The sequence below is a fragment of the Aotus nancymaae genome, unplaced genomic scaffold (genome assembly GCF_030222135.1).
Source record: "Aotus nancymaae isolate 86718 unplaced genomic scaffold, 86718_ANA_hifiasm-v0.15.2.pri h1tg000119l, whole genome shotgun sequence".
Taxonomy (NCBI): domain Eukaryota; kingdom Metazoa; phylum Chordata; class Mammalia; order Primates; family Aotidae; genus Aotus; species Aotus nancymaae.
In genome coordinates this window covers 565,684-593,211 of record NW_026988534.1, presented here as the reverse complement: position 1 = coordinate 593,211, position 27,528 = coordinate 565,684, and the positions used below count along the sequence as shown (strand labels likewise).

At 40.9% G+C, this 27,528-nt stretch overlaps 1 protein-coding gene and 2 pseudogenes across 1 annotated transcript; 1 reads left to right on the top strand and 2 right to left on the bottom strand.

Annotated features, from left to right (window-relative positions):
* Positions 1-7,190: 7,190 nt before the first annotated feature.
* Positions 7,191-23,732, bottom strand: LOC135272628 (protein MGARP-like; annotated as a pseudogene).
* On the bottom strand, positions 12,983-14,216 carry LOC135272636 (protein FAM107B-like). The gene has a single exon (XM_064371111.1). It carries the CDS (start codon positions 14,155-14,157, stop codon positions 13,786-13,788), a length of 372 nt encoding a protein of 123 aa, XP_064227181.1. The 5' UTR covers positions 14,158-14,216; the 3' UTR covers positions 12,983-13,785.
* A 601-nt stretch (positions 23,733-24,333) lies between the features above and the next one.
* Positions 24,334-25,138, top strand: LOC105710713 (malignant T-cell-amplified sequence 1-like; annotated as a pseudogene).
* The last annotated feature ends 2,390 nt before the right edge of the window (positions 25,139-27,528 follow it).

Below are 27,528 nucleotides of genomic sequence, written 5' to 3'. Positions count from 1 at the left end.
ACTGCAGCCTCGAACTCCTGGGCTCAAGTGATCCTCCCACCTCAGCCTCCTGAGTAGCTGGAACTACAGCACATGCCACCATGCCTAGTTAATTTTTAATTTTTTTGTAGAGATGAGGTCTTGCTATGTTGCTCAGGCTGGTCTTGAACTCTTTGCCTTGAGTGATCCTCCTGCCTCCATGTTTTAAATAATACTGAATTTTAAAATGGAAAAAATAATTTTTCCATATGTGGTCACATTTCAGCATTTAGCAGCTCTGAAAAGAATTTAAGAAAAAGTACCAGTTGGCTGGAAGGCTAAGCCAGACACATTCTGTTTCTGCTAGGCACAGCTAGTGCTTTCTTCAGTCCCATTAAGGAATGTGAAAAGTCATAATACTAAATCTAAAAAAAGAAAAAAAGGTGTCAAATTCAAATTGTTTTATTTCCTAGTATTTTTTTCTTTTTCTTTTTTTTTTGAGATGGAGTTTTACTCTTGTCACCCAGGTTGGAATGCAATGACATGATCTGGGTTCACTGCAACCTCTGCCTCCTAGGTTCAAGTGAGTCTCCTGCCTCAGTCTCCCTAGTAGCTGAGATTACAGGTGTCCGCCACCATGCCCAACTAATTTTTGCATTTTCAGTAGAGACAAGGTTTTGCCATGTTGGCAGGCTGGTCTCAAACTCTTGACCTCAGGTAATCCACCTGCCTTGGCCTCCCAAACTGCTGGGATTACAGGAGTGAGCCACCACTCCTAGTCTATTTCCTAAGTATTTTAATTACATATTGCTACTTAACAAAGTACCCCAACTTCATGGCTTAGAACATAACCATCTTATTTGCTCACAATTTAGCAGGTCAGCAATTTGGTCTGTGTTCAGCTGGGTGGTTCTTTTCTGGTCTCCCCTGTGGTCATTCATATAACTACTGGAGTCATCTGGCATGGTGCTGGAGCTGGATGGTTTTGGATAGCCTCACGCATCTGGAATTAGTGTTATCTGTAGTTGGGGCATCTCTTCCCATACAATCTCTCATTCTCCTGGAGCATAGCTCAGGCTTCTCACATGGTAGTCTCAGGATTTCAAAAGGGTGAGAACTCAGAAAGTCACTTCCATACCATTCTGTTGGCCAAAACAAAGTACAAGGGCAGCCCAAATTCAAGAGAATGAAGAAACAGTCTCTACCTATTTCTTTTTTTTTTTTTTTTGAGACAGAGTCTTGCTCTGTTGCCAGGTGCCAGACTGGGGTGCAGTGACCGATCTCAGCTCACTGCAACCTCCACCTCCCAGGTTCAAGCAATTCTCCTGCCTCAGTCTCCAGAGTAGCTGGGACTACAGGTGTGTGCCACCATGCCCAGCTAATTTTTGTATATTTTAGTAGAGATGGGGTTTCACCATGTTGGCCAAGATGATCTTGATACCTTGACCTCATGATCTGCCTGCCTTGGCCTCCCAAAGTGCTGGGATTACAGGCATGAGCCACCACACCCAGCCCAGTCTCTATCTTTTGATAGGAAGAGATGTAAAGCCAGACTTCTTAAAAAATTTTCTTTTAAATAAGAAAAAATCATTTTTGAAGTAGAGACAGGGTCTTGCTATATTGCCCAGGCTGGTCTCAAGTTCCTGGGCTCAAGTGATCCTCCCACCTTGGCCTCCCAAAGTGTTGTAACTACAGGCCTGAGCCACCATGCCCAGCCTAAAGTTACATTTAACAGGTGTGTATACAAAAGGGTGGGAAGAATATATGATTATTTATTTTCAATCTACTACATTAACAATGGCTCAAAATTCAGAAACAATACATAAAATGATTGATCAATTTGATTACACTGACATTTAAAAAAATCTTATACTACAAAAATACCGTAAGTAAAAAGTAAAATGATAAATCACAAACTTGGAAGAATATTTGTAATTTATATCAGAGATAAAAGTTTAATGTCCTTAGCATATAAACAGCTTCTAAAAAATGGAAGGAAGGACAGACACAATACAGGAAAATGCACTAGAGATATAAAAAGACAGTTTGCAGAAAAAGAAATGCATATGGTCCTTAACATTAAAAAAAAAAAAAAAAAAGTTCAGGCCAGGCATGGTAGCTCATACCTGTAATCCCAGTGCTGTGGGAGGCTGAGGTGGGAGGATCTCTTGAGGCCAGGAGTTCGAGACCAGCCTAGGGAACATAGTGACACCCTGTAGCTACAAAAGAGTATATTAAAAAAAATTTTAAATCACACCTGTAATCCCAGCACTTTGAGAGGCCAAGGCAGGTAGATCATGAAGTCGAAAGATTGAGACCATCCTGGCCATCATAGTGAAACCCTGTCTTCACTAAAATTTCAAATAAATTAGCTGGCTGTAGTGGTACACACTTGTAGTCCCACCTACTTGGGAGACTGAGCCAGGAGAATCACTTGAACCCAGGAGGTTACAGTGAGCCGAGATCATACCACTGCACTCTAGCCTGGCAACAGAGTCAGACTCCATCTCAAAAAAAAAAAAAAAAAAAAATTAATGTCCAACCTCTCTATTTTTTTCTGTTTTTTTTTGAAACAAGGACTCACTCTGTCACTCACGCTGGAATGCAGTGATATCATCATGACTCACTGCAGCCTTGAACTCCCAGGCTTAAGCAACCCTCCCATCTCAGCCTCCTGAGTAGCTGGGACTACAGGTGCACACCATCGTGCCCTGTTAATATTTCATATTTTTTGTAGAGACATGGTTTCATCACATTTCCCAGGCTGGGCTCCAACTCCTGGGCTCAAGTGATCTGCCAACCTCAGCCATCTCAGAGTTCTGGGATTATAGCCATGAGCCACTGGGCCCAGCCCAAGCTCACTCTTAATAAGGGAAATACAAATTTAAACTCCACTGAGATATTTTTTCATCTATCACTTGAGCAAAAACCCAAATGTTAGGGAACTCACATACATTGCTGTTTCTGCATGTAAAACAGGAAGCAGGCACTCAAACGTTGTTGTTTTGGGGATGTTAAGTGGTAGCCCTCCTATGAAAGGACTTTTGTAATAGCAGCAAAATTACATATGTATTTGACCTAGTAATCCCTCTTTCAGAAATCTATCCCAATGATACAGTAGCAAAAATATATATGCATGAAATTATTCATTGCAGCACTATTTGTAATAGCAAATACTAGAAACCAGCCAAATGTCCATCAACAGGGGACCAGTTGAATAAACTATCCATGGTACCTAGACAATGTAGTTCTATGCAACCATGAAAAGCAATGAGAAATATTACTATCTACAATTTAATCTCCAGGCATATAGTTGAATGAAAAAAGGAAGGTAGAAAAATGTATGTGTATAGTATACTACTGCTTATCTAAGAAAAAAAATAACAATATATATGTAATATATATAGGTTATGTATATATAGGTTACATATTATACATATAAAGGGTGGGAAGAATTTGTGACTAAATTCTTATATATATATATAAATAAATAAGCTCTGTCTATATGTATAGCTAAGAAAGAAGGATTTAGGCTTATCTCTCTTTTCATTTTTTATTTGTATAAGCCACATATATATATATGCTATATATAACATACATATAGCATATATAAAGAAACAGTGGAAAGAATGATAAGCCAGAATGAATCCATATTGGGAAGTGGAAGAAATAGATGGAAGGAATATAGAGAAAGGGTATCACCATGTAACAACTCCTAATAAAATAATGAATCAATGGCTTCTATCATCACGAAGAGAAAAGCACCAAATATTATACACCTCCTGATGGATGTATGAACATGTCCTATGAATAATTCCTACCAAGGCCAGGCACAGTGGCTCACCCCTGTAATCCCAGCACTTTGAGAGTCTGAGGTGGGAGGATCACTTGAGACCAGGAGTTCAAGATCAGCCTGGGCAACATAGACAGACTTTTTCCCTACAAAAAAATTTTAAAAATTAGTGTGTGCCTGTGGTCCCAGCCACCTGGGAGGCTGAGGTTGGAGGATTGCTTCAGCCCAGGAGTCGGAGGCTGCAGTGAGCTTTGATAGTGCCACTGCACTCTGGCCTGGGCAACAGAGCAAGACCGTGTTCCTACAACAAATAAATAAATAGCAATTTGATCAAACCTCTAGATCTAAATACCAATTTGTAGGCAGTATCGGGGAGAGGAACATGTTAAACAGAACAAACACATGTGGTTGCAATAAGCAAAGTCCAGACTGAAAAATTCTACAAATCAAATGAGTCAGTTTATTAAAACCATCAATTGCAAAGAAAAGTAGAAGAGAGATGGAGGAGCAACCTATAGAAAAAGAGACTTAAAGATGGATTTACCATTTGTGGACTTTTTTTTTTTTTGGAGTCTGTCTCTGTTGCCCAGGCTGGAGTGCAATGGCATGATTTCAGCTTACTGCAATTACCACCTCCTGGATTCAAGCAATTCTCCCTCCTCAGGCTCTCAAGTAGCTGGGATTATAGGCACCCACCATCATGCCAGGCTAATTTTTGTATTTTTGTAGAGACGAGGTTTCTCTATGTTGGCCAGGCTGGTCTTGAACTCCTGACCTCAGGTGATCTGCCTGCCTCAGCTTCCCAAAGGGCTGAGATTACAGGCATGAGCCACAGCACCCGGCTGCCCACTTGTGGACTTTAATTGGATTCTGACTTAAGAAACAAACTGAAGGGAGAGAGAAATCCTTTATGAAGCAGTTGAGGAAAATTTGATCATTGACTAGATAATTAATAATGGTAAACAATTGTTATTAATATTTTACAGACATATATCCAGTATCATAGATTTGACTTCATAACCTTACTCATATGTCCTGGATTAGTGTTAGCTGTAGGTGGGCCCTCAGTTGTGGTGATTGAAGGTAATGGATAGGAATATGAATACAAGATTTGCCATTAGTTGATAATTGGTAAATCTGGATGTAGTGCACATGAGGATTCATTATACTATTCTCTCTACTTGTGTTTGAAACTTTCTATAATAAAACATTAAAATAAAACAGTAGAAGATTTTTTTAAGATAAGGAAACTTTTTTTTTAACACTCCTAGTAAACTCTATAAAATACCTAGAGTTGTGGTGATTCATCCTGTAATTACAAGAGGAACAAAGCCAAAACATTCTTTTTTTTATTGAGACAGGGTCTTGCTCTGTCTCCTAGGCTGGAGTGCAGTGGCATGAACATGACTCACTGCAGCCTCAACTTCCTGGGCTCAAGTGATCTTCCTGCCTCAGCCTTCCATGTGGCTGGGACCACAGGCATTCACCACACTTGGCTAATTTTTTAAAATTTTTTTGTAGAGACGGGGTTCTCACTTTGTTGTCCAGGCTGGTCTCAAACTCCTGGCTTCAAGTGATCCTCCCGCCTTGACCTCTCAAAGTGCAGCAAATACAGGTGTGGGCCGCTGTGCCTGGCCCAAAACATTCTTGATAGAGCATGACAACAGGTACTACCAGGGTCTGGACGACTGAGCCACGGAATAAGCCAACCTTGGATATCTAGCTATATAATAACTATCCATCCAGTTATATAATTAACAATCTCTGTTGTTTAATCCCTTTTGAGTATATTTCTGTTATTTATAGTAGAAAACGGAGGAAAATGCATTTGTATGCATGTGCAAGGTCTCATTGCCCTCTAGCTGAAGAGTGATACAACTCCAGAATCCTATTCTTAGAACCTGCTTCCTAGGATCACATGCAGTACCAATGATCTAAAGTGACGTTCCCTAGAAACAGGGATTCTTCTGCAAGTCATTTATGAGAGGAGTGCTCCCAGGAGAATGGAGGCAGGAAAGCAGAAAAGAACAAGGGGAAGAGCTAAGCAGGGAAGTCATCTCAGCTGCAGACCAGCTTCGATCTGTCCCTTGGGGTGGGCTGGAGCATGAGCTGTTCAGTTGTACTGCAGCGTCGGCGCCCCTTTTCTATGGCAGTCAGTTCTCGGTTGTGAACTGCCTATGGTGAGGGTGGGGTGTGGAGTGTAACGTTTACAGCAGCTGGGGATAAATTTACCCAGTTAAGGGGCCCAATTAATGGGATCTAGGCAGAGCATCAGCAGTGTCCGCTACAATTTCCCAACTTACTCTGTAGCCGAAACCTTACATGACCGTGCATGATCTAGCCCACCCCGCCTGCCTACTCCCTTTCTCTCTGAGACCATCTCTGGGTACTCTCCCTCTTTTTCACTCCACTTTAGCCACACTGGCCACCTCACAATTCCTCAAATTCCCGGCATATTCCTGTTTCAGATCCTTTGCCCTTTTCTGTTCCCTTACCTGGCCGATCCCCAATAACTCCGACCATGAGATGGTCCCTTATATATCTTTCAGGTCTCTATGCAAAAGACACCTTCCTAGTAAGGTCTCTTTTGGCCATCCTATCTAAAATTACAACTTCCACCTCGAACTAACACTTACAATCCTTTTATTTTCATTACTTTTATCCTTAGCACTTGTCAGTATCTAACATACTACATCATTTTCTCATTTGTCTTATTACCCGGTTCCACTCTAGAATATAAACTGGGGAGCACTTAAAACAATACCTATTATGTTGTAAGTGCTCAGCTAATACTTGCTGAACACGTGAATGAATGAATGAATGAATGATTCCTGGCACAAAGGGTTAATCTTCAATAAATATTGAACTGAACTGAACCAAAAGGATCTCCATGTCCCCTATGTAAGTACTATAGATAGGAGAGGGTACACATGTTGTTATATGCAGGCTTCTCCATAGATTATATGCTCTTTCTTCAATACTATTATGAAAGCTTAAATTTCTTGATGTGATGTTATGTAAGTGTATGTTAATATATATTATTTGTACATGTAAATATTAGTGAAAAAAGTAGAAACACCAAAGCTTTTCTAATTTTATTTGACTCAAACTGTATTTTAGATCTACATAGTATACAATAAAGTAAGCTGAAGGCACAGCAAAATTAAAGTGAATACAGGTTGTGTGGATAGCTGAATTTCTCTAATAAAAAATATAAATTCAAAGATGACTGTGATAAAAGAAAGATGTCTAGGAAAAAAAACCCAAAGGTGAAACTATTGAAGCTCTTTACTGCAATGCCATATTCTGAGCTCAGACAGTAGACTAGTAATAAGAAATGTACAATCTCAAGTCTCTGAATCCTAAAATCTATCAGGGGATGCCAAAAATCTTCAAGACAAATAAACGTTTTCTAGAAAATATCTTTTTTTTTTTTTAAACTAAGTGTACTAAAAACGCAAAAGCACTTATCAGGCACTCTATGGCATTTGTTGCTGAAATGTCTACTAGCAGATCAGCCTTGAGCTGAAGCAGCCTCAGAGCCAACACTGGCTTCCTCCTGTAAATCGTCTGCAGCAGAGGACTCTGACTCAGCTGGAGAATTTTCTTCTTCTAGTTCAGCATATTCATCAGAGCTTCGGTTCTCTGTTGTATCTTTATCATCATCGATGGTGACGGCTTCATCCAGAGCTGCATTTGTAACCTCGGGGGTTGTTTCAGGGTTGACTTCTGCGGTTTCCCCTGCCGCCGCTCCATCTGTGACTTCTGGCCCTGTTTCAGCGCTGACTGCTGTGGTCTCCGGAGCAGCCTCCACGTGACCTGGACAGGCAGATGTTTCTTTTATGACTACAGCTGTAGCACTTGGACTTTCTTCAGCATCCACCACCTCAGCTTCCACTACAAGTACTTCTGGGGCTTCTGAACTTGCTTTCTCAGTTTCTGCAACATTCTCCTTTTCACCTTTAAGAATTAGTCATTAAGCAAGGTATTAATTAAAGATAATGGGAAGGCAATGAAACACGGCAGTCATTTAAACACATAAGACAGATATACATGCACTGATGTGTAATAGTCTTCAAGGTAGACTCTCAAGTGAAACAGCAAAGAAGAACAACATATATAGTATGCTACTATTGTGCTAGGACAAAGTGGTGGAGGAGCGGAAAGGGGTAAGTTGTGTGCCTAGATAATTGCATTTGCAAAAACTCTCCAGGAGGATTCAAAGAAACTGGTTTTATTGGTTGCCTCTTGGAGGGAAAATGGGGGATCTGCTTTTCTGTAAACACTTTGAACTTAAAAACAAAACCTGAATATATTACTTAGCCAAATATGAAGAATACCAAAATAAGAAGCGACCCTATTCATTTTCCATGAGATAGCATGGAAGAGTAGCCAAGTTCCTAGCTGATAACTCAGAAATCACTAATCCTCTCTCAACCTCATTTTTGTCACCTGTAAAATAGGGATATTGATAATATCTACTGCACAGGGCTATTTTAAAGATTAATTAAAATATTGTATATGAAAAGGGGATTAATATAAAAAGTTCTATGCAAATGCTTATTTTATTAGTATTATAAACAACTACATGATTATATTCAACGATATGTATTGATGACATTCTGTTTTTTATTATTGTCATGACAGGTTAAAACTGGTTCATAAGCAGCTAATATCTCTGAGTAGTGATCATAGTAATTGATAATAATAGCATGGAAAAAAAGGATGGTTTAAAGCAAGAAGTGGCTAGGCGTAGTGGCTTATGCCTGTAATCCCAGCACTTTGGGCGGTTGAGGCAGGAGGGGATCATATGAGGCCAGGAGTTCAAGACCAGCATGGGCAACATAGTGAGACCCTGTCTCTGCAAAAATTAAAAAATAAACTTGCTGGGTGTAGTGGTGCATGCTTGCAGTTTAGCTGCTGAAATGGGAGGATTCCTGGAGTCCAGGATTTCAAGGCTGCAGTAGGCTATGATTGCACAACTGCACTCCAGCCTGGTTGACAGAGAGAGAGCCCATAGAGGGAAAGGGGAAGGGAAGGGGGAAGGGAAGGAAGGACAAGAGAAAGGGAGGAAGGGAGAGGGGGAGGAAGGGAGAAAGGGAGGAAGAAAGGGAGGGAGGGAGGAAGGGAGGAGGGAAGGTAGAGAAGGAAGGAAAGAAGAAAAAGAAATGTAGGAAGGAAAGAAAGGCTGAAAAGATAAAGTTTCTGTTCCCATGGTCACTATTTGATCAACTGAAGGACTCGATATATACACACCTGATTCTATTATGTCATATGCGCCTTATTTGCACAAAGGCACACAAGTGGTCTTAGCCCAAACTGAAAGAGAAATTAGTTTTATTATTATTTTTAAATAATGAGGAAAATGAAAGATCAACCTGCTGAGAGAGACAGATACTAAAATTATGCCTGCATGAGTGAATGTCTGAGTAGGGGAAAAATAATATTACCACACAAAGGAGTCAAAAGTCACTGGTCAGCAATATGAATGTAAAATGTTCATTTGTCAAATGCACTCAACCAAAAGGTATAGGAATATTCTTTAGGTTTCAGTTGAGCTTTTCCTTTCTAAATGAACTTATACCCAGAGTCATTTTGGATGAAGCTAGAAAAGAGGCCAAAAGCAAATAGTGTTCATTGCTAGACTAAGTAGATGGAAATTAGTGCCTCAAAAAATAAATAAAAATAAAAAATTAATAAATTCATTTACCTTGAAATGGACATATCTCCGCTTTTGTTTTTTCTTTCAAATTTGTTATCTGTTCCGTGTGTTTAGCTTGGTCCGATGTGATTGTCTTGTAAGCCTGAAAGTAAATGTATGCTTAGGTTTATTTCTTGAGCTTTAAGATTCATCATGCCACATCCAAAGGTACACTCAATTCTCTGTGTAATCATCATTAGAAGTTTAAACCATAATCCCAATGTAGCAAAGAAGAGAAATCAATGCATACCACTTACTCTTTTACTTCCCTTTTGGAAACATTGTTATTAAATAGAATGCTTTAAAAAGGAAGAAGTGTGAGAGAAGCCTAAGAAGAGAAAAGCTCCCTATTGAGTACCATACTTACTACCTGGGTGACAAAACGATCTCTACATCAAACCCCCATGACACACAATTTACTTATTAACAAACCTGCACATGTACCCCTTAACCTAAAATAATTTTTTTTAAAAAGAGAAGGAAATAGATGCTCTGTCTTAGCTAAAGATAACTAACAACAAGGAAGAAAAAAATAAATTATGCTACAACCAGAATATCCTGACAGGCATTTACAAATATCCTCTAGCATTTATCCTAGAGAAATGGAAATCTAGGTTCACATAAACACCTGTACACAAATGTTCATGGTACCTTTATTCGTAATAGTCAAAAACAGAAATCAGTCCAGGTGTGGTGGATCATGCCTGTAATCCCAGCACTTTGGGAGGCCGAGGCAGGCAGATCACCTGAGGTCAGGAGTTTGAGACCAGCCTGGCCAACATGATGAAACCCTGTCTCTACTAAAAATACAAAAGAATCCAGGTGAGATGGCTCATGACTGTAATCCCAGCACTTTGGGAGGCCGAGGCTGGCAGATCACCTGAAGTCGAGACCAGCCTGACCAACATGGAGAAATCCCATCTCTGCTGAAAATACAAAATCAGCCATGTGTGCTGAGGCATGCCTGTAATCCCAGCTACTCGGGAGGCTGGGGCAGGAGAATCAGTTAAACCCAGAAGGCAGAAGTTGTGTTGAGATTGTGCCATTGCACTCCAGCCTGGGCAACAACAGTGAAACTCCATCTCAAAAAAAAAAAAAAGAAAAGAAAAAGAAAGAAAATCTGTAATGTCAGGGTAGAAGTGATGCAAAGTAACCCTTTTATAACAAACTTCTCCTAGTGAACTCAGACCTGAATCATTTGGCTTTGAAACATACAGAGCAACTATGATATCATATCAGCAGGAATGATAATCAACATTTTCTTTATAAAAGCAAGGAATATTTTCCATGTTGGGTGTATGCTCCTGACACCTTACAGGACCAATATGACAAATCAGTATCCTCAGTTCTCAGTACACTAAAATAAAACCGGTAAACATGTTCACATCCCTGAAATGATCATCCCAGAAGCAACATTCCAAGGGGCGTTAGTCTTATTGCTCAAGGGGCTGAAACACAAGGCAAGAAAAGAAGACTAACTTTAGGCACAACTGAAGAGATACAATACTAGAATAATTCACCCTAATATGTGGCCCAAAGACTCTAGGTTTTCCAAATCCAGCACAGCTAAGCAAAAAGTAGAATAAAGGCCTATTAGAAGAGAGGGTCTCAAATTTAGACGTTGGTAGTTATTTACAAATGATATTAATTATTTATTAAATATAAGCATTTAAATATAGTCTAATTTTAATAAGCCAGTCTTGTAGTACTTTTTAATTTTTTTTTTCCGTGGTCCAAGCATGTGGTGATTTTTATTAAGAATAACTTTGGTTCTAAGAATTCCACCCTCAATTCTTTAATACTTTCCATTAAAAACAATTATACAAGAGCAAATACAAAAAATATTAAATTATGAAAAGCAATCCATTAAGGCTCCCTTTATATATATTATATACACTCAAACAAGTCAAGATTTTTCAGAGTAGAAGAATAAAGTCGACTGTTATAGCTTAGAAAGCAACACTACTACTATGAGACTATAAAACACTGAACTATTTTAAGAAAACCGCATTGTGGGAAAATGGAGCCATTTTTGTCAAAAAGTGGCTCAAAGCACAAAGCTCGGATGTTCAAGAGTCCTAGGGGTTTGCGCTGCACAGTATTAAGGGGTGAGAGGAGGCTGACAGCCTGTGTCAATCAGGCTTGTGAGCGCAGCTGATCTGACACCTTCAAAGAGCTCCCCTGCCTATACATTCCACCATTCAGCATAAGACACCACTTTACGCTATTTACAAGTCTCCTTTTGGCCAGATTCTATATTATGAATTACAAATAATTCTGCAGATTTGAGTGCTATTCGGAAAAAAAAAACTTTTTTAATTAATTTTTTTTTTCAGTGAAGAATGAATTCTAGTTAAGTTGTGAATTTGATCACGTGGCAGAATTGCTTCAAGAATACAGATCTCAAGATCTGACATCTAGTTAGATAAAAAGATATGAGCCAGTCCCGAATCTGCATTTCACAAACAGTGTCACTAGTCCAGAGGAAGAACTCTAGTCAATGTGCAATCAGAAGTGGACTTCTCAACACGATCTGTCATCACTTTCTTCTCTCAAAAGGAAGAACGATAGAAAAAAAGAGTTATCATTCCATTCTTCAAAACCAAATTACTATAGAGCAACAATTTTTCTTAAGCATCTTATTTTATTCAAATAATACTTGCTGATGAGATAAATAATCCATTTCAGGTGTAATCAGCTAACACGGTTCTCTAACTAGCAGTATATTATCACTGTGTTTGCTTTTGTTCCCATTCGGATTGAATATGGGCCTAATCGTCAACTGCTAACATTAAAGCATTGCCATAGAAAGCTAATTTCTACTATGCTAATGAAGGATTCCAAAGCTCTGGATCCAGCTTTCTGTGAGTTTTCAAAAGAAGTGAGAAGAGTCTCCAATGCAGAAATGACCGGCTGAATTGTCTCTACAGAGAGAATACGAAATCCCCCAAAATCCTTCTGTATCGTCAGGCAGAAGGTACCGGTGCCCACACCGGCAGTTGAAAGCTAATTTTGCATGAGAATGCTGCTGCTGTCTGTAACTCGGCCCCCCCTGTGAGGAGTGTGCTGCTAGCTAGAACGAGGGAACTCAGCAGCCCCTCCCTTCCTGTCGGCTGTTCCTGAGAGATGCAATGCAGTAGTCATCGACATCATCTGTGTCAACAGCGCCATCGCTGAGACAGGGGCAAAACAGTCTTTCTTCACAAGGAAAAAAACCAAGAAATAATGAGCATTAGTCAGAAACCTTCAAAGCCTGGATTCTAATGATATTATCATTAGACATCCAAATGCTATAAATCTTCTGATGAAGCCTCCTTGAGACCAATCTACACTTATTTCACATTCAAATACCTAGAGAAATCCTCACTGCCCAGCTGGTCATGGGAACCTTCCCCACACTCCTCTGGGAAGAATGAAAAGATGTGGGGCCTTCTACTTTTGATACTGAAGCTGGGTTTTAGGGACTAGTTCCACTCTCTAAAGGACAGGAAGATTATTCCATCTAAAAGAGCTAGCTCAGCAAGAGATTTCAAAATAAAACTGAACAAAAACCGTCCTAGTAATCAAAGCAATAAATGAACGGACAGGATGTACCTTCTGGGAACTGGAATGTCACTATATAGCCTACTGTTATCACACAGAGAACCAAAAGGAATCAAAGTAAAATCAAGATGGGTGTTTACAGGCTTTGAAACCTTCTCACCCTGTTTCTAAATTTAGTGCCAATGACGGTAGCGGCTGTGCTCAACATTAACAATCCTGCTCTGGTGTTAACTGTAGCATGGCTGAAAGTATTAATTAAACAAGAAGATTCTAGATGCTCAAAATAAAATTACAAACAGTGGATGCACAGATTAAACGCATTTCTAGGTGATCTAAATTACCTAAGAGATAACAAAAAGAGGAATTAAACACTTTTTTAGCTTTTAAAAGAAAAAAGGCTCTGGGTCCCACTGAACTTGGACTAGAAGAAAAACCAAGTGTGCGACTCTCAAGAACTGATTCCAGTGTCCGCTTCCTTCTCTCACTTGTTTGCTTTGCTGGTTCTGGTACGTCTCTGAACACAGGTCCATCATTCCAACTTATGTGCAAGGGCGCTGCCCTTCATTTGGCGAATAGGAACAGCAACTGTCACAGCAAGGCATCCATCCAGGGAGTGGGAAAATCAAACCAAATCCTTCTGAAAGTCAAGATTCTCTGCTGGCTGGAATGTTCTCCAGGGGCTTGTGCCCTGAGATTGAGGAGGCACCCACAGACAGCTCTGTGGGGTGACAAGCAGGGACATGCGGGGTCTTGGTGTAGCGTCGGCCTAGGACTCCTGGGCTTGGGCGACTTATTGGCCTGTTCTCCTGAGATTGCCTTTCACCTTCACAAACTCGGGGGCATTTTCTTGCTCTTCTTGCAGCTTCTGCTTCTCAAGTTCGAGCTGCTCCAACTTCTGCTGCCGTTTTAATAGCTCTATTTCCAAGTCTGATTTCTTCTTCTGTGCTTCTTCTTCCTTCTGCTTTATTACTTGGTCTCGTTTTCTTTTTTCCATCACCTTTTGCAATTCTGGTTTGTTCTGAGGAGCAAGACCCCTTTTTTGATTCATAAGAAGTTCTCTGTGAAGATCTTGATGGTTCCGGGAGGTTTTGACAGGATTGATCAGTTTCTGAGGCCTAATGAGTTCAGGATTGTCATCTTCAATGTAGTCTGGCTCGGCCATGATGTTTCTGGGAATGAGATAGGAGTCCTTAGGGTCTGAATTCTCAGGTGGGCCGTCTCGGCACGCACAAAGGCGCGCAGCTCCCTCCCGGCTCGCTCCGGGCGCCCGCGGCGGCGCCCAGAGACCCGAATGCTCGGCGGCGGCCCGAAGCGGCGCGACGGCGGCTCAAGCGGCGGCGACGGCCCAGCCCGCAAGCCCGTCCGGCTCTGGGAGGCTCTTCTAATTTTTTTTTTTTAAGACGGAGTCTCATTCTGTTGCCCAGGCTGGAGCGCAGTGGAGCAATCTTGGCTCAATGCGACCTCCACCTCCTGGGTTCAAGCAATTCTCCTGCCTCAGCCCCCGAGTAGCTGGGATTACAGGCATGTGCCACCACGCCCAACTAATTCTTGTATTTTTAGTGGAGACGGGGTTTCACCATATTGGTCAGGCTCGTCTTGAACTCCTGACCTCGTGATCCACCTGCCTGGGTCTCCTAGAGTGCTGGGATTACAGGCATGAGCCACCACCACCTGGCCGGTACTACTTTTTAAAGTATACCCAGACCCTCAAAAAACCTGAAGTGATCTGAGCCTCTTTCAGATTCCAATGACCCATAATAGAAGAGGATTTTGCTTGGAAATGGAAAACTGCTTTTGGCTACTAAGCATCTGTGGGGTCAATTCATAAAAATCTAATATAGAGATTATCTTAGTACAGGACATGGAAGGGAGGGAAGAACTAGTATACAGGTTTTGGAGTGCCTCACATTCAGCATTTCCTCCTGAAAGTAGCCTAAGATTCTTGGGAATTAAGACTTCCAACATTTGAGATAAAAATCACATAATCTTAGAAATGGAAGGGAACAACTTTCATCCTTATTGTGAGAGAATAAGGCCAAAAGGGTTCTCAGGGATAGCTGCTTTATAAGTTTATAAGGTTTGTTTGTTTGTTTTTGTTTTTTTCTTTTTGAGATGGAGTCTCATTCTGTTGCTAGACTGCAGTGCAGTGGTGCAATCTCAGCTCACTGCAACCTCCACCTCCCAGGTTCAAATGATTCTCCTGCCTAAGCCTCCCAAGTAGCTGAGACTACAGGCGTGTGCTACCAAGCCCAGCTTTTTTGTATTTTTAGTAGAGATGGCATATCACCATGTTGGCTAGGATGAACACAATCTCTTGATCTTGTGATCCACCAGCCTCAGCCTCCCAAAGTGCTAGAATTACAGGCATGAGCCACCATGCCTGGCCTAACCTTTCAGTTTAAGATTCCTTTTTGCAAAAATGAGTTAGCAGTCTGGAAAGGTTTGTGCTTAGCACTGGTAAATATTAATATAATTAGGGATACAGTGATGTCCAAATGCACTTCAGTCTTCCAGCTTCCCAGCCCATCACATGGCCTAGTCTCAATCTGTGTTTTTTTTTGTTTTTTTTTTGGTGGCCTACATACAACTAGAGTGGCTCTGAGCAATGAATTCATCATTAAGCAGTAGAAAGATGACAGAAACAAAGGAATCTGGGCATAAGTGAGAGCTGGCAGATTAGTAGAGGACAATATAAGTGACAGGTTTGCAGTTTCCTGACTACTTAAGGCTCTCAAAATTCTGAAGATTATGACTAGCCTTAAAAAAATTTCTGAGGATTAGAATACATATTTTGGTTTGGCCATCTTACATAGTCCTTTGAAACTGCTTCTAGTTATGACTAAAACATCCCTTTATTCATATTTCTTTTCTTTTCTTTCTTTTTTTTTTTTTTTTGACATGGAGGCTAGCTCTGTTGCCCAGGCTGGAGTGCAATGGCACTATATCGGCTCACTGCAACCTTCACCTACCAGGTTCAAGCGATTCTCCTGCCTCAGCCTCCCGAGTAGCTGGGATTACAGGCATGTGACACCACGCCTGGCTAATTTTGCTTTTTTTTGTTTTGTTTTTTGAGGTGGAATTTTGCTCTTATTGCCCAGGCTGAAGTGCAGTGGCACAATCTCAGCTCACTGCAACATCCGCCTCTTGGGTTCAAGCGATTCTCCTGCCTCAGCATCCCAGGTAGCTGGGATTATAGGTGCTTGCCACCACATCCAGCTAATTTTTGTATTTTTAGAGGAGACAGGGTTTCACCATCTTGGCCAGGCTGGTTTTGAACTCCTGACCTCATGATCCACCAGCTGCAGCCTTCCAAAATGCTGGGATTACAGGTGTGAGCCACCGTTCCTGGCCCCCTTTATTCATATTTCTGTAGAGCCAAACCAAAATATAGTGACTGTGTACTCTTATGGTTTACAAAGAACTTCTGCTTATTCTACTTTTATTTTTTCTTAAAATTTTTTGTAGAGATGGGGTCTCCCTATGTTGGCCAGGCTAGTCTCAAACTCCTGACCTCAAGCAATTCTCCTGCCTTGGCCTCCAAAGTGCTGCGATTACAGGTGTGAGCCACCACTCTAGGCTTTATATATATATATTTTTTTGGTACAGGGTCTTATTCTGTTGCCCAGACTGGAGTGCAGTGGTGCAGTCTTGGCTCACTGCAGCTTTAACCTCCCAGGCTAAAGTGATCCTCCCATCTCAGCCTCCCAAGTATATAGAACCACAGGCACACACCACCGCACCAGGCTAATTTTTAAATTTTTTGGTAGAAATTAGGTCTCACTATGTTGCCCAGGCTGGTCTCAAGCTCCTGGACTCAAGCATCCCAAAGTGTGGGGATTACAGGCATGAGTCACTGCTCTACTTTGATTCTTTCTTTGAGATGGAGCCTGGGTCTGTTGCCCAGGCTGGACTGCAGTGGCACAATCTCGACTCACTGTGACCTTCATCTCCTGGGTTCAAGAGATTCTCTTGCCTCAGTCTCCCAAGTAGTTGGGATTATTGGTGCCTGTCACCACACCTGCCTAATTTTTGTATTTTAGTACAGATGAGGTTTTGCCATGTTGACCAGGCTGGTCTTGAACTCCTGACCTCAGGCAATCCACCCATCTTGGCCTCCCAAAGTGCTGGGATTACAGGCATGAGCCACTGTGCCCGGTCTACTTTTATTTTTAATAAAGATTAGATTTTGATTCAGAAACTTTATGACAAAATAATGAATGACTCAACAGGCTTATATTACTCAACTCAAAAATATCTGTTATTTTAGTCCCAAAATCAAACTATTAAAACTGTCTTACGGTGGTTACCTGCAGGGAATGGACATGGGGACTGGGAAGGAAAATACACTTTTCATCTTATATATGTCTATGTTGAATTTTTTACAAACTTATGAACAAATATGACTTTTTCAAATAATAAAACTGTGAAAATGTAAAACTAATTATGGACACAGTAAAAAGATTGAGAGAAGAGAGGGAGAAATGAGTAGGTAGAGTAGAGGGATTTTTAGGGTGATGCAACTACTTTGCATGATATTGTAATTTATTATGTATGATACCGTAATTTACTCTGTATGATACTGTATTTTATTCTGTATGATACTATAAGTTATTCTGTATAATATTATAATCTATTTATAAAAACAGATAGAACATACAGCACAAAGAATGAATCCTAATGTAAACCCTGGACTTTAGTTAATAATAATATATTAATATTGGCTTGTCAATTTTAATTTTCCAGATCAATGCAATATGTTAATAGGGGAAAGGAAGAGGGTGTGCAAGGGGGGGTACATGGAATTTTCTGTACTTTCTGCTCATTATTCTGTAAACCTAAAACTGCTCCCAAAAAAGCAGTTTTAATTTTAAAAATTAAAAGTTTTTTAATTTAAAAAATTAAAAACTATTGATTTTTTAAACAGTTATATTATTATTATTATTTGAGACAGAGTCTCACTCTGTCGCTCAGGCCTGGAGTGCCATGGCACGATCTCAGTTTGCTGCAATCTCAGCCTCTCGGGTTCAAGCGATTCTCCTGCCTCAGCCTCCCAAGTAGCTGGGATTACAGGCTCGTGCAACAATGCCCAGCTAATGTTTGTATTTTTAGTAGAGATGGGGTTGCCCCATGTTGGCTAGGCTGGTTTCAAATGCCTTACCTCAGGTGATCCACCTGCCCCAGCCTCCCAAAATGCTGGGATTACAGGTGTGAGCCACTGAGCCCAACACCTATATTAATTTTTAAGTTAATCTTTCAAAATAGTTCTTTTAAAATGTTAATAATAATGCCTATCTGATAGAATTGTTGTAATTATTAAATGATCCAGGAGTCTGGCATATGGTAAACACTCAAGTATCAGCTCTCATTATTAGCATTTATAATAAAATTATTTTACTAAAAGTCATCCATATTAATGGTATGAAGAAATGTTGAGTTTACACATACAAAATTCTTCATAATTTAGAAAGCTGAGATTCAGATGAAATGAAATTAAAAAATAAAGAAGAAAAATCTTCATAATAGTCTAGTTAATATATTCTTATGAAAACCCTGAATTTCCAATGATTGCAAGGTATTTTTCGGATGTGTATGCTTAATGACACAAATCTATTGCTGTTTTATATTTAATTAATCCCATGTCTTGATATTGACATTGCTTTGAGCTTTATCACGAGTTGTGAAATACATGAATTGTTAAGCACTGCGGTTATATAATCACTTACGTAATACCCACCAGCACTGACTGTGAGCCTACAACCAGATAATAGATCATATTTGATCCAGGGAATCTGATAGATGACATCTGGCGCGGAGACGCCGGGAAAGAAACAAACACAGTAGCTTCACTACTCAAGCAAAACTATTTTAAATAATTACACCTTTTAAATTTTTTCTCTTCAGTGAACCTAGAATCTATGAATATCAAGTGATTTTAGCTTAAGGGAATGCAGTAGTAGCAGGCTGGGTAATAATTCCACTTGACATTCTCCCAGTCTAATTTGATAAACACTCACGAAACCTGTCATCTTGATGCCGAGCATCATGCCTTCTTGCGAGGGGTGCAGGTGTGAGTAAGGAGGAATGACAAAAGCACTAAACAATTTGAACAGCCAAATGAAGTGCACATTAGCAAGAAAAAGCCATATACTCCACTACAGAATTCAAAGAAAATGATTACTTTTTAAGAAAGGATTATTTTTTAAAAATTATTTTTTAAAAAATGAATTCAGTATGTTTATACCTAAAATGTAATAAAATTAGTATTTATATGTTAAATCAAGCACTTATGTTGAAATCAACATATTTCTATAACTCTATAATACAAATGTAGATATAGGAAGAAATCTCAATTTTTCTCTTATAAAGCAAAAATGGGCAGATAAAAGGTTTTTAAGCCAAGTGTTGCAATCAGGTTGTATCTGAAATAGAAGTACAATTCTGTATAAACTAATAGAAACATATAAAAGTACTATATTATTATGTTAAAATATATTTGTTTTGTAGTACGAAAATTTGTATATCCCATAATGCCCTGGAATTGAAATTTTTAAAATAAACTCAAAGTTGGAAGGAGCTTAAAGTATATACAACTCAAATTCTTTATTTTAAAGATGTAGAGACATTTATGTATTCTTTCCACTAACACAGCTCAGCATCTACTATGTATTTGGAATTGTTAGAAGCATTAAGAATACAACTGTGAACAAGACAGACAAGGTTCCTCGCCTCGAACCATTCAGTCTAGAAGGAGGGTATGAACATACAGACAAATAATTGTGATGCAGTATGACAAATGCAGTAAGTGTTAAGCCAGGCCATATGCAGAGAAAAAACTCAGCTGGTTGGCCACGGTAGCTGCCCTAATAGAAGAGACCTGAGTTTTGAGGGAAAATAAGTTTGTCAGATAAGTAAGGGAAGGAGGAATGGCACTGGAGGCAGAAGGTGTAATGTGTAAAAGCATGAGAGTTTCGTGACCTCGAAGGTACAAAGTATAGGTTGAATATCCCTTATCTAAAATGCTAGGGGTGGGTGTGGTGGTTCACGCCTGTAATCCCAACATTTTGGGAGGTAGAGATGGGAGGATCACTTGAGTCCAGGATTTCAAGAGCAGCCTGGGCAATGTAGTGACCCCCATCTCTACAGAAATTTTTTATAATATTAGCTGGGAGTGGTGGTATGTGCCTGTAGTCACAGCTACCTTGGGAGGCCGAGGCAGGAGGATCACTTGAGCCCTGCAGTGAGCTGTGATTGTACCACTGCACTCCAGCCTGGGTGACAGAATAAGATTCTGTCTCAAAAAAGTAATTAAAATAAAACAAAATGCTTGGGACCAGAAGTGTTTTGGGTTTGGGATATTTTTTATTTTGGAATATATGGATACACATAATGAGGTATCTTGAGAATGGGACCCAAGTCTAAACAAAATATTAATTTATGTTTCATATACACTTTACATGCATAGACTGAAGGTAATTTTATACAATATTTTGAATAATTTTGTGCATGAAACAAAGTTTGTGTTAAGTTCTTATGTGTGGAATTTTTTACTTGGGGCATCATGTCAGTGCTCAAATTGTTCTAATTTTGGAGCATTTTGGATTTCAGTTTTTCAGATTATGCATGTCCAACCTGTAGTTTGATGGGCCTAACATAAAGTGTAGGGGTGCAGGGGCTAGCGGAAGATTATGATTTGCACAGGGAAAATCTTAAGTCATTTGTGCTGCTTACAAACTTCACAGTAGCAAAATCACAATGATCTCTGTTGATGTTCTTAGTTTGGCTATAAATGACGATTTCTTGTAAAAACTTGTTTTCCTTCAAATGTGCCCAAAAGGTTATGAGAAGAGTTTACGGTCTTGACTTGTGGTGGGACTTCTGTTAGCTTAAAAATACCTCTGTGATCAAACAGGGAATACATAGCCTTCATATTTCTCAAACAGACAAAAATATCAGAAATATTTTTTAAATGAAAGAACTAAAATTATCAGAGATTTAAGTAGACTTGAATACAAATACAGTGATGGACAAGTTACTTAAAAAGACAATGAAATGAGAAATTTTCAGTAAGGATTAATTAGACCAATTTTGGCAGATTCATACAATGTGAAACAAATAGACATAACTTTTGCAGAACAATATTTACTTACAATGAGAAAATATTTACAATGTATTAGGTGAAAAGTCATAGCAAAATACTCTATGCGACTATCCCAAATTTGTGAAAATAATGTGCATAAAGAAGGAATGAGAAACAAAAGGTCTGGAAAACTAAACATACTGAAAAGCAGTTAGTTGTGTTCATTGAGTGGTAGAATTACAGGTGAATTCTATTTTCTATTTTACCTGTTTTTCCCCAATTATCTGTCATACACCTAAATTATTTATTCATTAAAAAGTTACCCTTTTAAGGACGGGCATGGTGGCTCACTGCCTGTCGTCTTAGCACTGTAGGAGGCAGAGGCGGGTAGATCACCTGAGGTTGGCAGTTGGAGACCAGCCTGACCAATATGGAGAGTCCCTGTCTCTACCAAAAATACAAAATTAGCCGGGCGTGGTGGTGCATGCCTGTAATCCCAGCAACTCTGGAGGCTGAAGCAGGAGAATCGCTTGAACCGGGGAGGCAGAGGTTGCGGTGAGCTGAGATCACGCCATCGCACTCCAGCCTGGGCAACGAGAGAGAGAGAAAACAAAAAGAGTTGCCCTTTTAAAAGCAAAAAAGAAGAGAACAAAATGTGATGAGACAGTTAAAAAATTTTCCTTCAACGAAACTGAAAAAATTTTATTTTTCATCAAAGTAGAAAATATTGACAAAAGGTTAATGTCCACGACTGAAGACAAATTTGTTTCCAGTCAATAATAGTTCTTAAATACATTTTAAGTGCTGGAAAAATAGTAGTTAGATGAAAATTAGAGAAAGACCAGTACTTCTACAAGCAGCATTGCTAGATACGTATTTAAAAATTTTAAACTACTTCTATTTTGCCTCAAACTGGGAAGAAAAGTATTTGAAATTTGTTCAGCTACAAAAAGAGGTGCGTGTGTGTGCGCACGTGCACGCGCGCGTGATGTCGGTGGGGGATGCAGGCAAACAGATAAAGCGAAAGGTCACGGTCAGAGAACTAATTTTTCTCCCCATTCCCATCAGAACAGCCCGTTATCTTCAGAAGTTTAAAATAAATGGCTTCTCCCTATTTCATCAATATATATATATATATTTTTTTTTTTTTTTTTTTTTTTTTTTTTTTTTTTTTTTTTTTTTTTGAGATGGAGTTTCGCTCTCGTTACCCAGGCTGGAGTGCAATGGCGCGATCTCGGCTCACCGCAACCTCCGCCTCCTGGGTTCAGGCAATTCTCCTGCCTCAGCTTCCTGAGTAGCTGGGATTACAGGCACGCGCCACCATATTTTAAAGTTCTACGTTATTTGGTAAAGAGAATAAAGATCTAGGAAAACGAAGAAGTCTTATTGCTGATACTTGAGGGACAACTTCCTCCCACCAGCATTTTAGAAGAAAAATAAAACGAGTTGATTAGACCTCCCTCCTTCCCTCCCGCCACCACCAACAGAGGCCTAATCAATGTGAAAAAAAATCGGCCCATGGAATTTTCCGCGCGTCTTTCTCTCCCGCTGGAATCCACCCTCTGGGCTCGAAAGCCTCAGAAAGTGAGGCGAAGTGAAGAGAGCATTAAGAACGCTTCAAGATGTGTCTAAGAGCCGTCCCCCAATCCGGAGGGAAAGATGGGGACTAGGGAAGAGCGGCTGGGGCATAACCGCTCGGAAGCGCAAGCCTGGTCCTAGAGCCGCAGGCTGCTGGGAAGAAAAACAATCTTCCTTGCTCACACCTATTAAGCACCTACTGTATTCCAGGCACTATACGAGGCGCTTTCCCATACGTCCCTTTTTATTTAATCAGCTTCCAGTTCACACTGGAACTCCCCCTTTAGTTAATTTCTGAGTACGCTGCTTTTCCCGCGCACCGCCAGATCCAAAGGTGTCGATATTTGGACAGAGCCAAGCAGCTGCAGGACGACCTGCAACCTCAAAGGAAAGTGCCCCGAAGGCCGCTTCTTTTTTGGAGGGTGTGGATCTCGGAGTCAGGCGCTCGCGGGGTTCAGGCTGCTGAGACCCGGCCAAGGGTTAGGTTTATTCACCCCACGAGCATTTGTCCAGCGTCCACTGAGCGGGCACTGCCTCTGCCTCCCATCGCTTGCCGGGGCCAGCTCGCTGATCGGCTCCCACCTTCCCACCCTTCCTCTGCTTCCTCAGGAGGTTGGAGAGCGAATGGTGCCTCTAACAATCAAAGTGGTAAGCTACGACTATGTCAGCCGGGTAAGTTTTAAGTGCTTTTAACCATACATAACTCATTTAAACGCAAAAGCATTATCTCCCTCATTTTACAGAGGAGAAAACAGGTTAAGCCATTTGTCCAAGATCAGGATGCGAACCCAGATAGTCTGGACTCAGCGGCACATTGGAAAAGTTCCCTACTTTGGGACGTCTTCCGGGGACTCTCGCCCATTATCTTCGACCTCCAACCCAGATGTCTGCTGCTCCGGGTCGGGTTTGGCCAACTGGGTGCCGGCCAGTACCCGGGCGCAGGCGAAATCTGCACCCGAGACGCCCGTCCTCCCCTTCGGGCTAGACGTCCTTACTCACCGTCCTTCCAGAGCGGCGCGGGGTTGGGGGGGCGCCCTCAGCGGCAGCGCCAGGGTCTTGGAGACCGCCCTGCGGAGATACATCTCGCCCGCTGTCTGCGGCGCAGCAGCCTCGGTACCCAGGCGCAGGCCGCCCTTCCACAGAGAGGCTGAGAGCCTGGCAGCGCCCCGCCCGGAGGAGGCACTTCGACCTTCATCCAGCCCCGCCCCCGGGGTCCCCAGGAGGTGGGGAGACCTTTGTACTCCTCGCCATCCTCCCCAAATCCATCTCCAACTCTCTTGCTTTCCCTGGGGTCTCTCAGAAAAGGGATGGGGGACCTAGGAGTCGCCGTCGCCTGCCTGACTCATTGCGTACCACTGAATGTAACTCCTTGCAGTAGGCTGGAAATGTTTTGGGAATCACACGAGATTAAGTCAAGGACACAGTTTATCATGCTGGATGTAATCTGAACTACTTTATCTCATGCACTCTGCTCTCTTTCCGAGGAGAGGGAAGGATAGTGGGAAGTTTTTTACAAATGTAAAGAGCGGTCTGGATAACGACTGCAGCTTCCACCGTCGGTGCTGGCCTTCTTGGTGTAAGGGGATCTGCCGGACCCTTGCAAATTCAATTTCTTTCCCATTCTGGGCCCTCTCTATCATCGCCTCCTTCACCTTGGATCATATTCAAGAAATTTGATTAAAAAGAAAAGAATTTGATTAAAAAGAAAACGTGTCCAACTGCATCCAGTTGAAAACCTCAGTTATTAAGGGTATTAAGTGTCAAATGACAGAGCAATTTCCAGGTATTGAACCATGGCTTAATCAGACCATGCCTAAGAAAGATCCTGTCAAAATAGTCTGATGCCATGAACATACAGTAATTCTTACAGTAAATGGAGAATTACTTTTTTTTTTGAGAATTACTATTTTTTAGACAAAGAGAAGGGCCTTTTTTATCCAACCCTAAGGTTAATTCACAAATATCCTTTTGTCCTGCCACACCAGCAGGTTGATAAAGGAGCCATCAAATTTGTACTCAATGGCTTAACTTCTCCTGGAGCTAAGCTTTACCCTGCTGCAGTAGATGCCATTGTTCCTACCATGGCAGAAGGAAAACAGCATGCTCTATGTGTTGGAGTCATGAAGATATCTGCAGAAGATACTGAGAAAGTCAACGAAGGAATTGGCATTGAAAGTATCGCCTATAATCCCAACACTTTGATCACGAGGTCAGGAGTTCAAGACCAGCCTGGCCAACACGGTGAAACCCCGTCTCTACTAAAAACACAAAAACTAGCTGGGTGTGGTGGCTGCCGCCTGTAATCCAAGCGACTCGGGAGGCTGAGGCAGGAGAATCGCTTAAACCCAGGAGGCAGAAGTTGCAGTGAGCCAAGATTGCGTCACTGCACTCCAGCCTGGGCAACAGAGCCAGACTCTGTCTCAAAAAAAAAAAAAAAAACCATCATTATTTAAATGATGGGCTATGGCATATGAAGACATATAAATGAACTTCAAAAGGAATGCACTTGGGCTAAATATGGATATTGTGCTGTGTCTGTGTTTATGTCTGTGTGTGAAAGCATAAAGATAATGCCTGTGGTTATGCTGAATAAATTCACCAGATGCTAAAAAAAAAAAAAAAAAAAAAGTAAAGAGCAAAGGGGTAGCCTCAGCCATCCATTAATGCACTGGGAGAAGCTCAGAATCATAAGAAAATCTCCAGACAATGGTTGAATTTCTAGACATTCACTGTTACAATAACTTTAAAATATAAACTCCAAAAACACTGTATATTCCTCTATGGGAGGTGAAATTAACATTTCCACATAACAGCTGGGCACAGCGGCTCACATCTATAATCCCAGCACTCTGGGAGGCTGAGGCAGGTGAATCACTTCAGGTCAAGAGTCGAAGACCAGCCTGAGCAACATGGTGATACCCCTTCTCTACTAAAAATACAAAAATTAGCCGGGCATGATAATGTGTGCCTGTAGGCCCAGCTACTAGGGAGGCTAGGGCAGGAGAATCACTTCAACCGGGGAGATGGAAGTTGCAGCAAGCCAAAATGGCTTGTCACTCAAGCCTGGGTGACAGAGCGAGACCCTGTCTCAAAACAAACAAACAAACAAACAAAACCACATCAACTGAAAATTCCAAATTATTAGTTTCTTCTGCCTCATCCTGGCTACAAAAACTTGTCACGGGTTGAATATGGAAATCAATAATTTATCAGGTTTATAACATTGTCTGAATGATTGCTCTTTGGAAGACACCATTTCCTACTATAATAATCCTGTATGTGTGTTTGGCACTTGACAGATTATAAAGCACTTTCACATTTACTATCTCTTTTAATTTTCACTGCAACCCTCTGAGGGAGGTGGCAATTACTCCCTTTAGCAAATAACATGACCAGGTGGTAGGTGAGAATGTCCAAGGATTTACTGGTGGTCAAGAATTAAAAAAACTAAAAGGATATGAACATAATACTTCTAGCTTAAAGTTCTGTTGACATGTAACGGGCACAATATTTGTTCATTCGCTATGTAAATAAACATTTCTCAGAAGTTATAGTCCTGAACCCAATTATAATTATATTTTACATATTCTCATATGAAGAATGCAATCCATCTGATTGATTTTGATACTCAGAGTTAGCTATCTCTAGTGATTAAACACTTAACAAGGGCAATGAAGTGATCTGTAGTTAATGAAGGGTCAAGTTTAGACTTCCAAGCAGTACAAGAAGGGACTAGATACCCAGACCCTTCACCAAGAAGTCAGTAGTCCTGGAAATAGCAAAACACAGATGATTTGAATGTTTGCTACATTAGACCAGGATCAAGTACACATCCTCTGGCAACTAACGATTAGCTATCCCACTGCTGATGTAGAATGTTTAATGAACTACTAGCAGCTAGGACAACTTGACAATCAAACTACATCTGTCTACCTACTATGGCTCATTCTTTTTTTTTTTTTTTTTGAGACAGAGTTTCACTCTTGTTACCCAGGCTGGAGTGCAATGGCGCGATCTCGGCTCACCGCAACCTCTGCCTCCTGGATTCAGGCAATTCTCCTGCCTCAGCCTCCCGAGTAGCTGGGATTACAGGCACGCACCACCATGCCCAGCTAATTTTTTGTATTAGTAGAGATGGGGTTTCACCATGTTGACCAGGATGGTTTCGATCTCTTCACCTCGTGATCCACCCACCTCGGCCTCCCAAAGTGCTGGGATTACAGGCTTGAGCCACCATGCCCGGCTGGCTCATTCTTTTTTTGGTGCACTTAGGACTTTTACTTGGTTGCCATGGACAGAAAATAGCCAAAGGCAGTACATGTACTTAAATGAATGAATGGATGCATCATATTGTTATTTAATACGTTATAAGCATTACATTCTAAAGCAGGGTTAAAAAAGTATTCTTTCTGAGTAAACACTTGTAAATGGTGATGGCTCCCAAAACACTGTTTTAGACATTCCTTCAGAATTCAGTTGTAGACTCAGGGACTGGTATAGTTTGAGATCTCTGGATCACCCTCAGGTTCCATAGCAGCCACCCGACCTCAGTCAAACTGTATAAGAATCTTAAAATGTTTACAAAGAGGCTGGGCAAAACACAGCTGTAATCCCAGCACTTTGGGGGGCTGAGGTGGGCAAACCACCTGAGGTCAGGAGTTTGAGACCAGCCTGGCCAACATAGTGAAACCCCATTTCTACTAAAAATACCAAAAAAAATTATCCAGGCGTGCTGGTGGGCACCCATAATTCCAGGTACTGGGGAGGCTGAGGCAGGAGAATCACTTCAACCTGGGAGGTGGAGGTTGCAGTGAGCCGAGATTATGCCACTGCACTCCAACCTGGGCAACAGAGTGAGACCCTGTCTCAAAAAAAAAA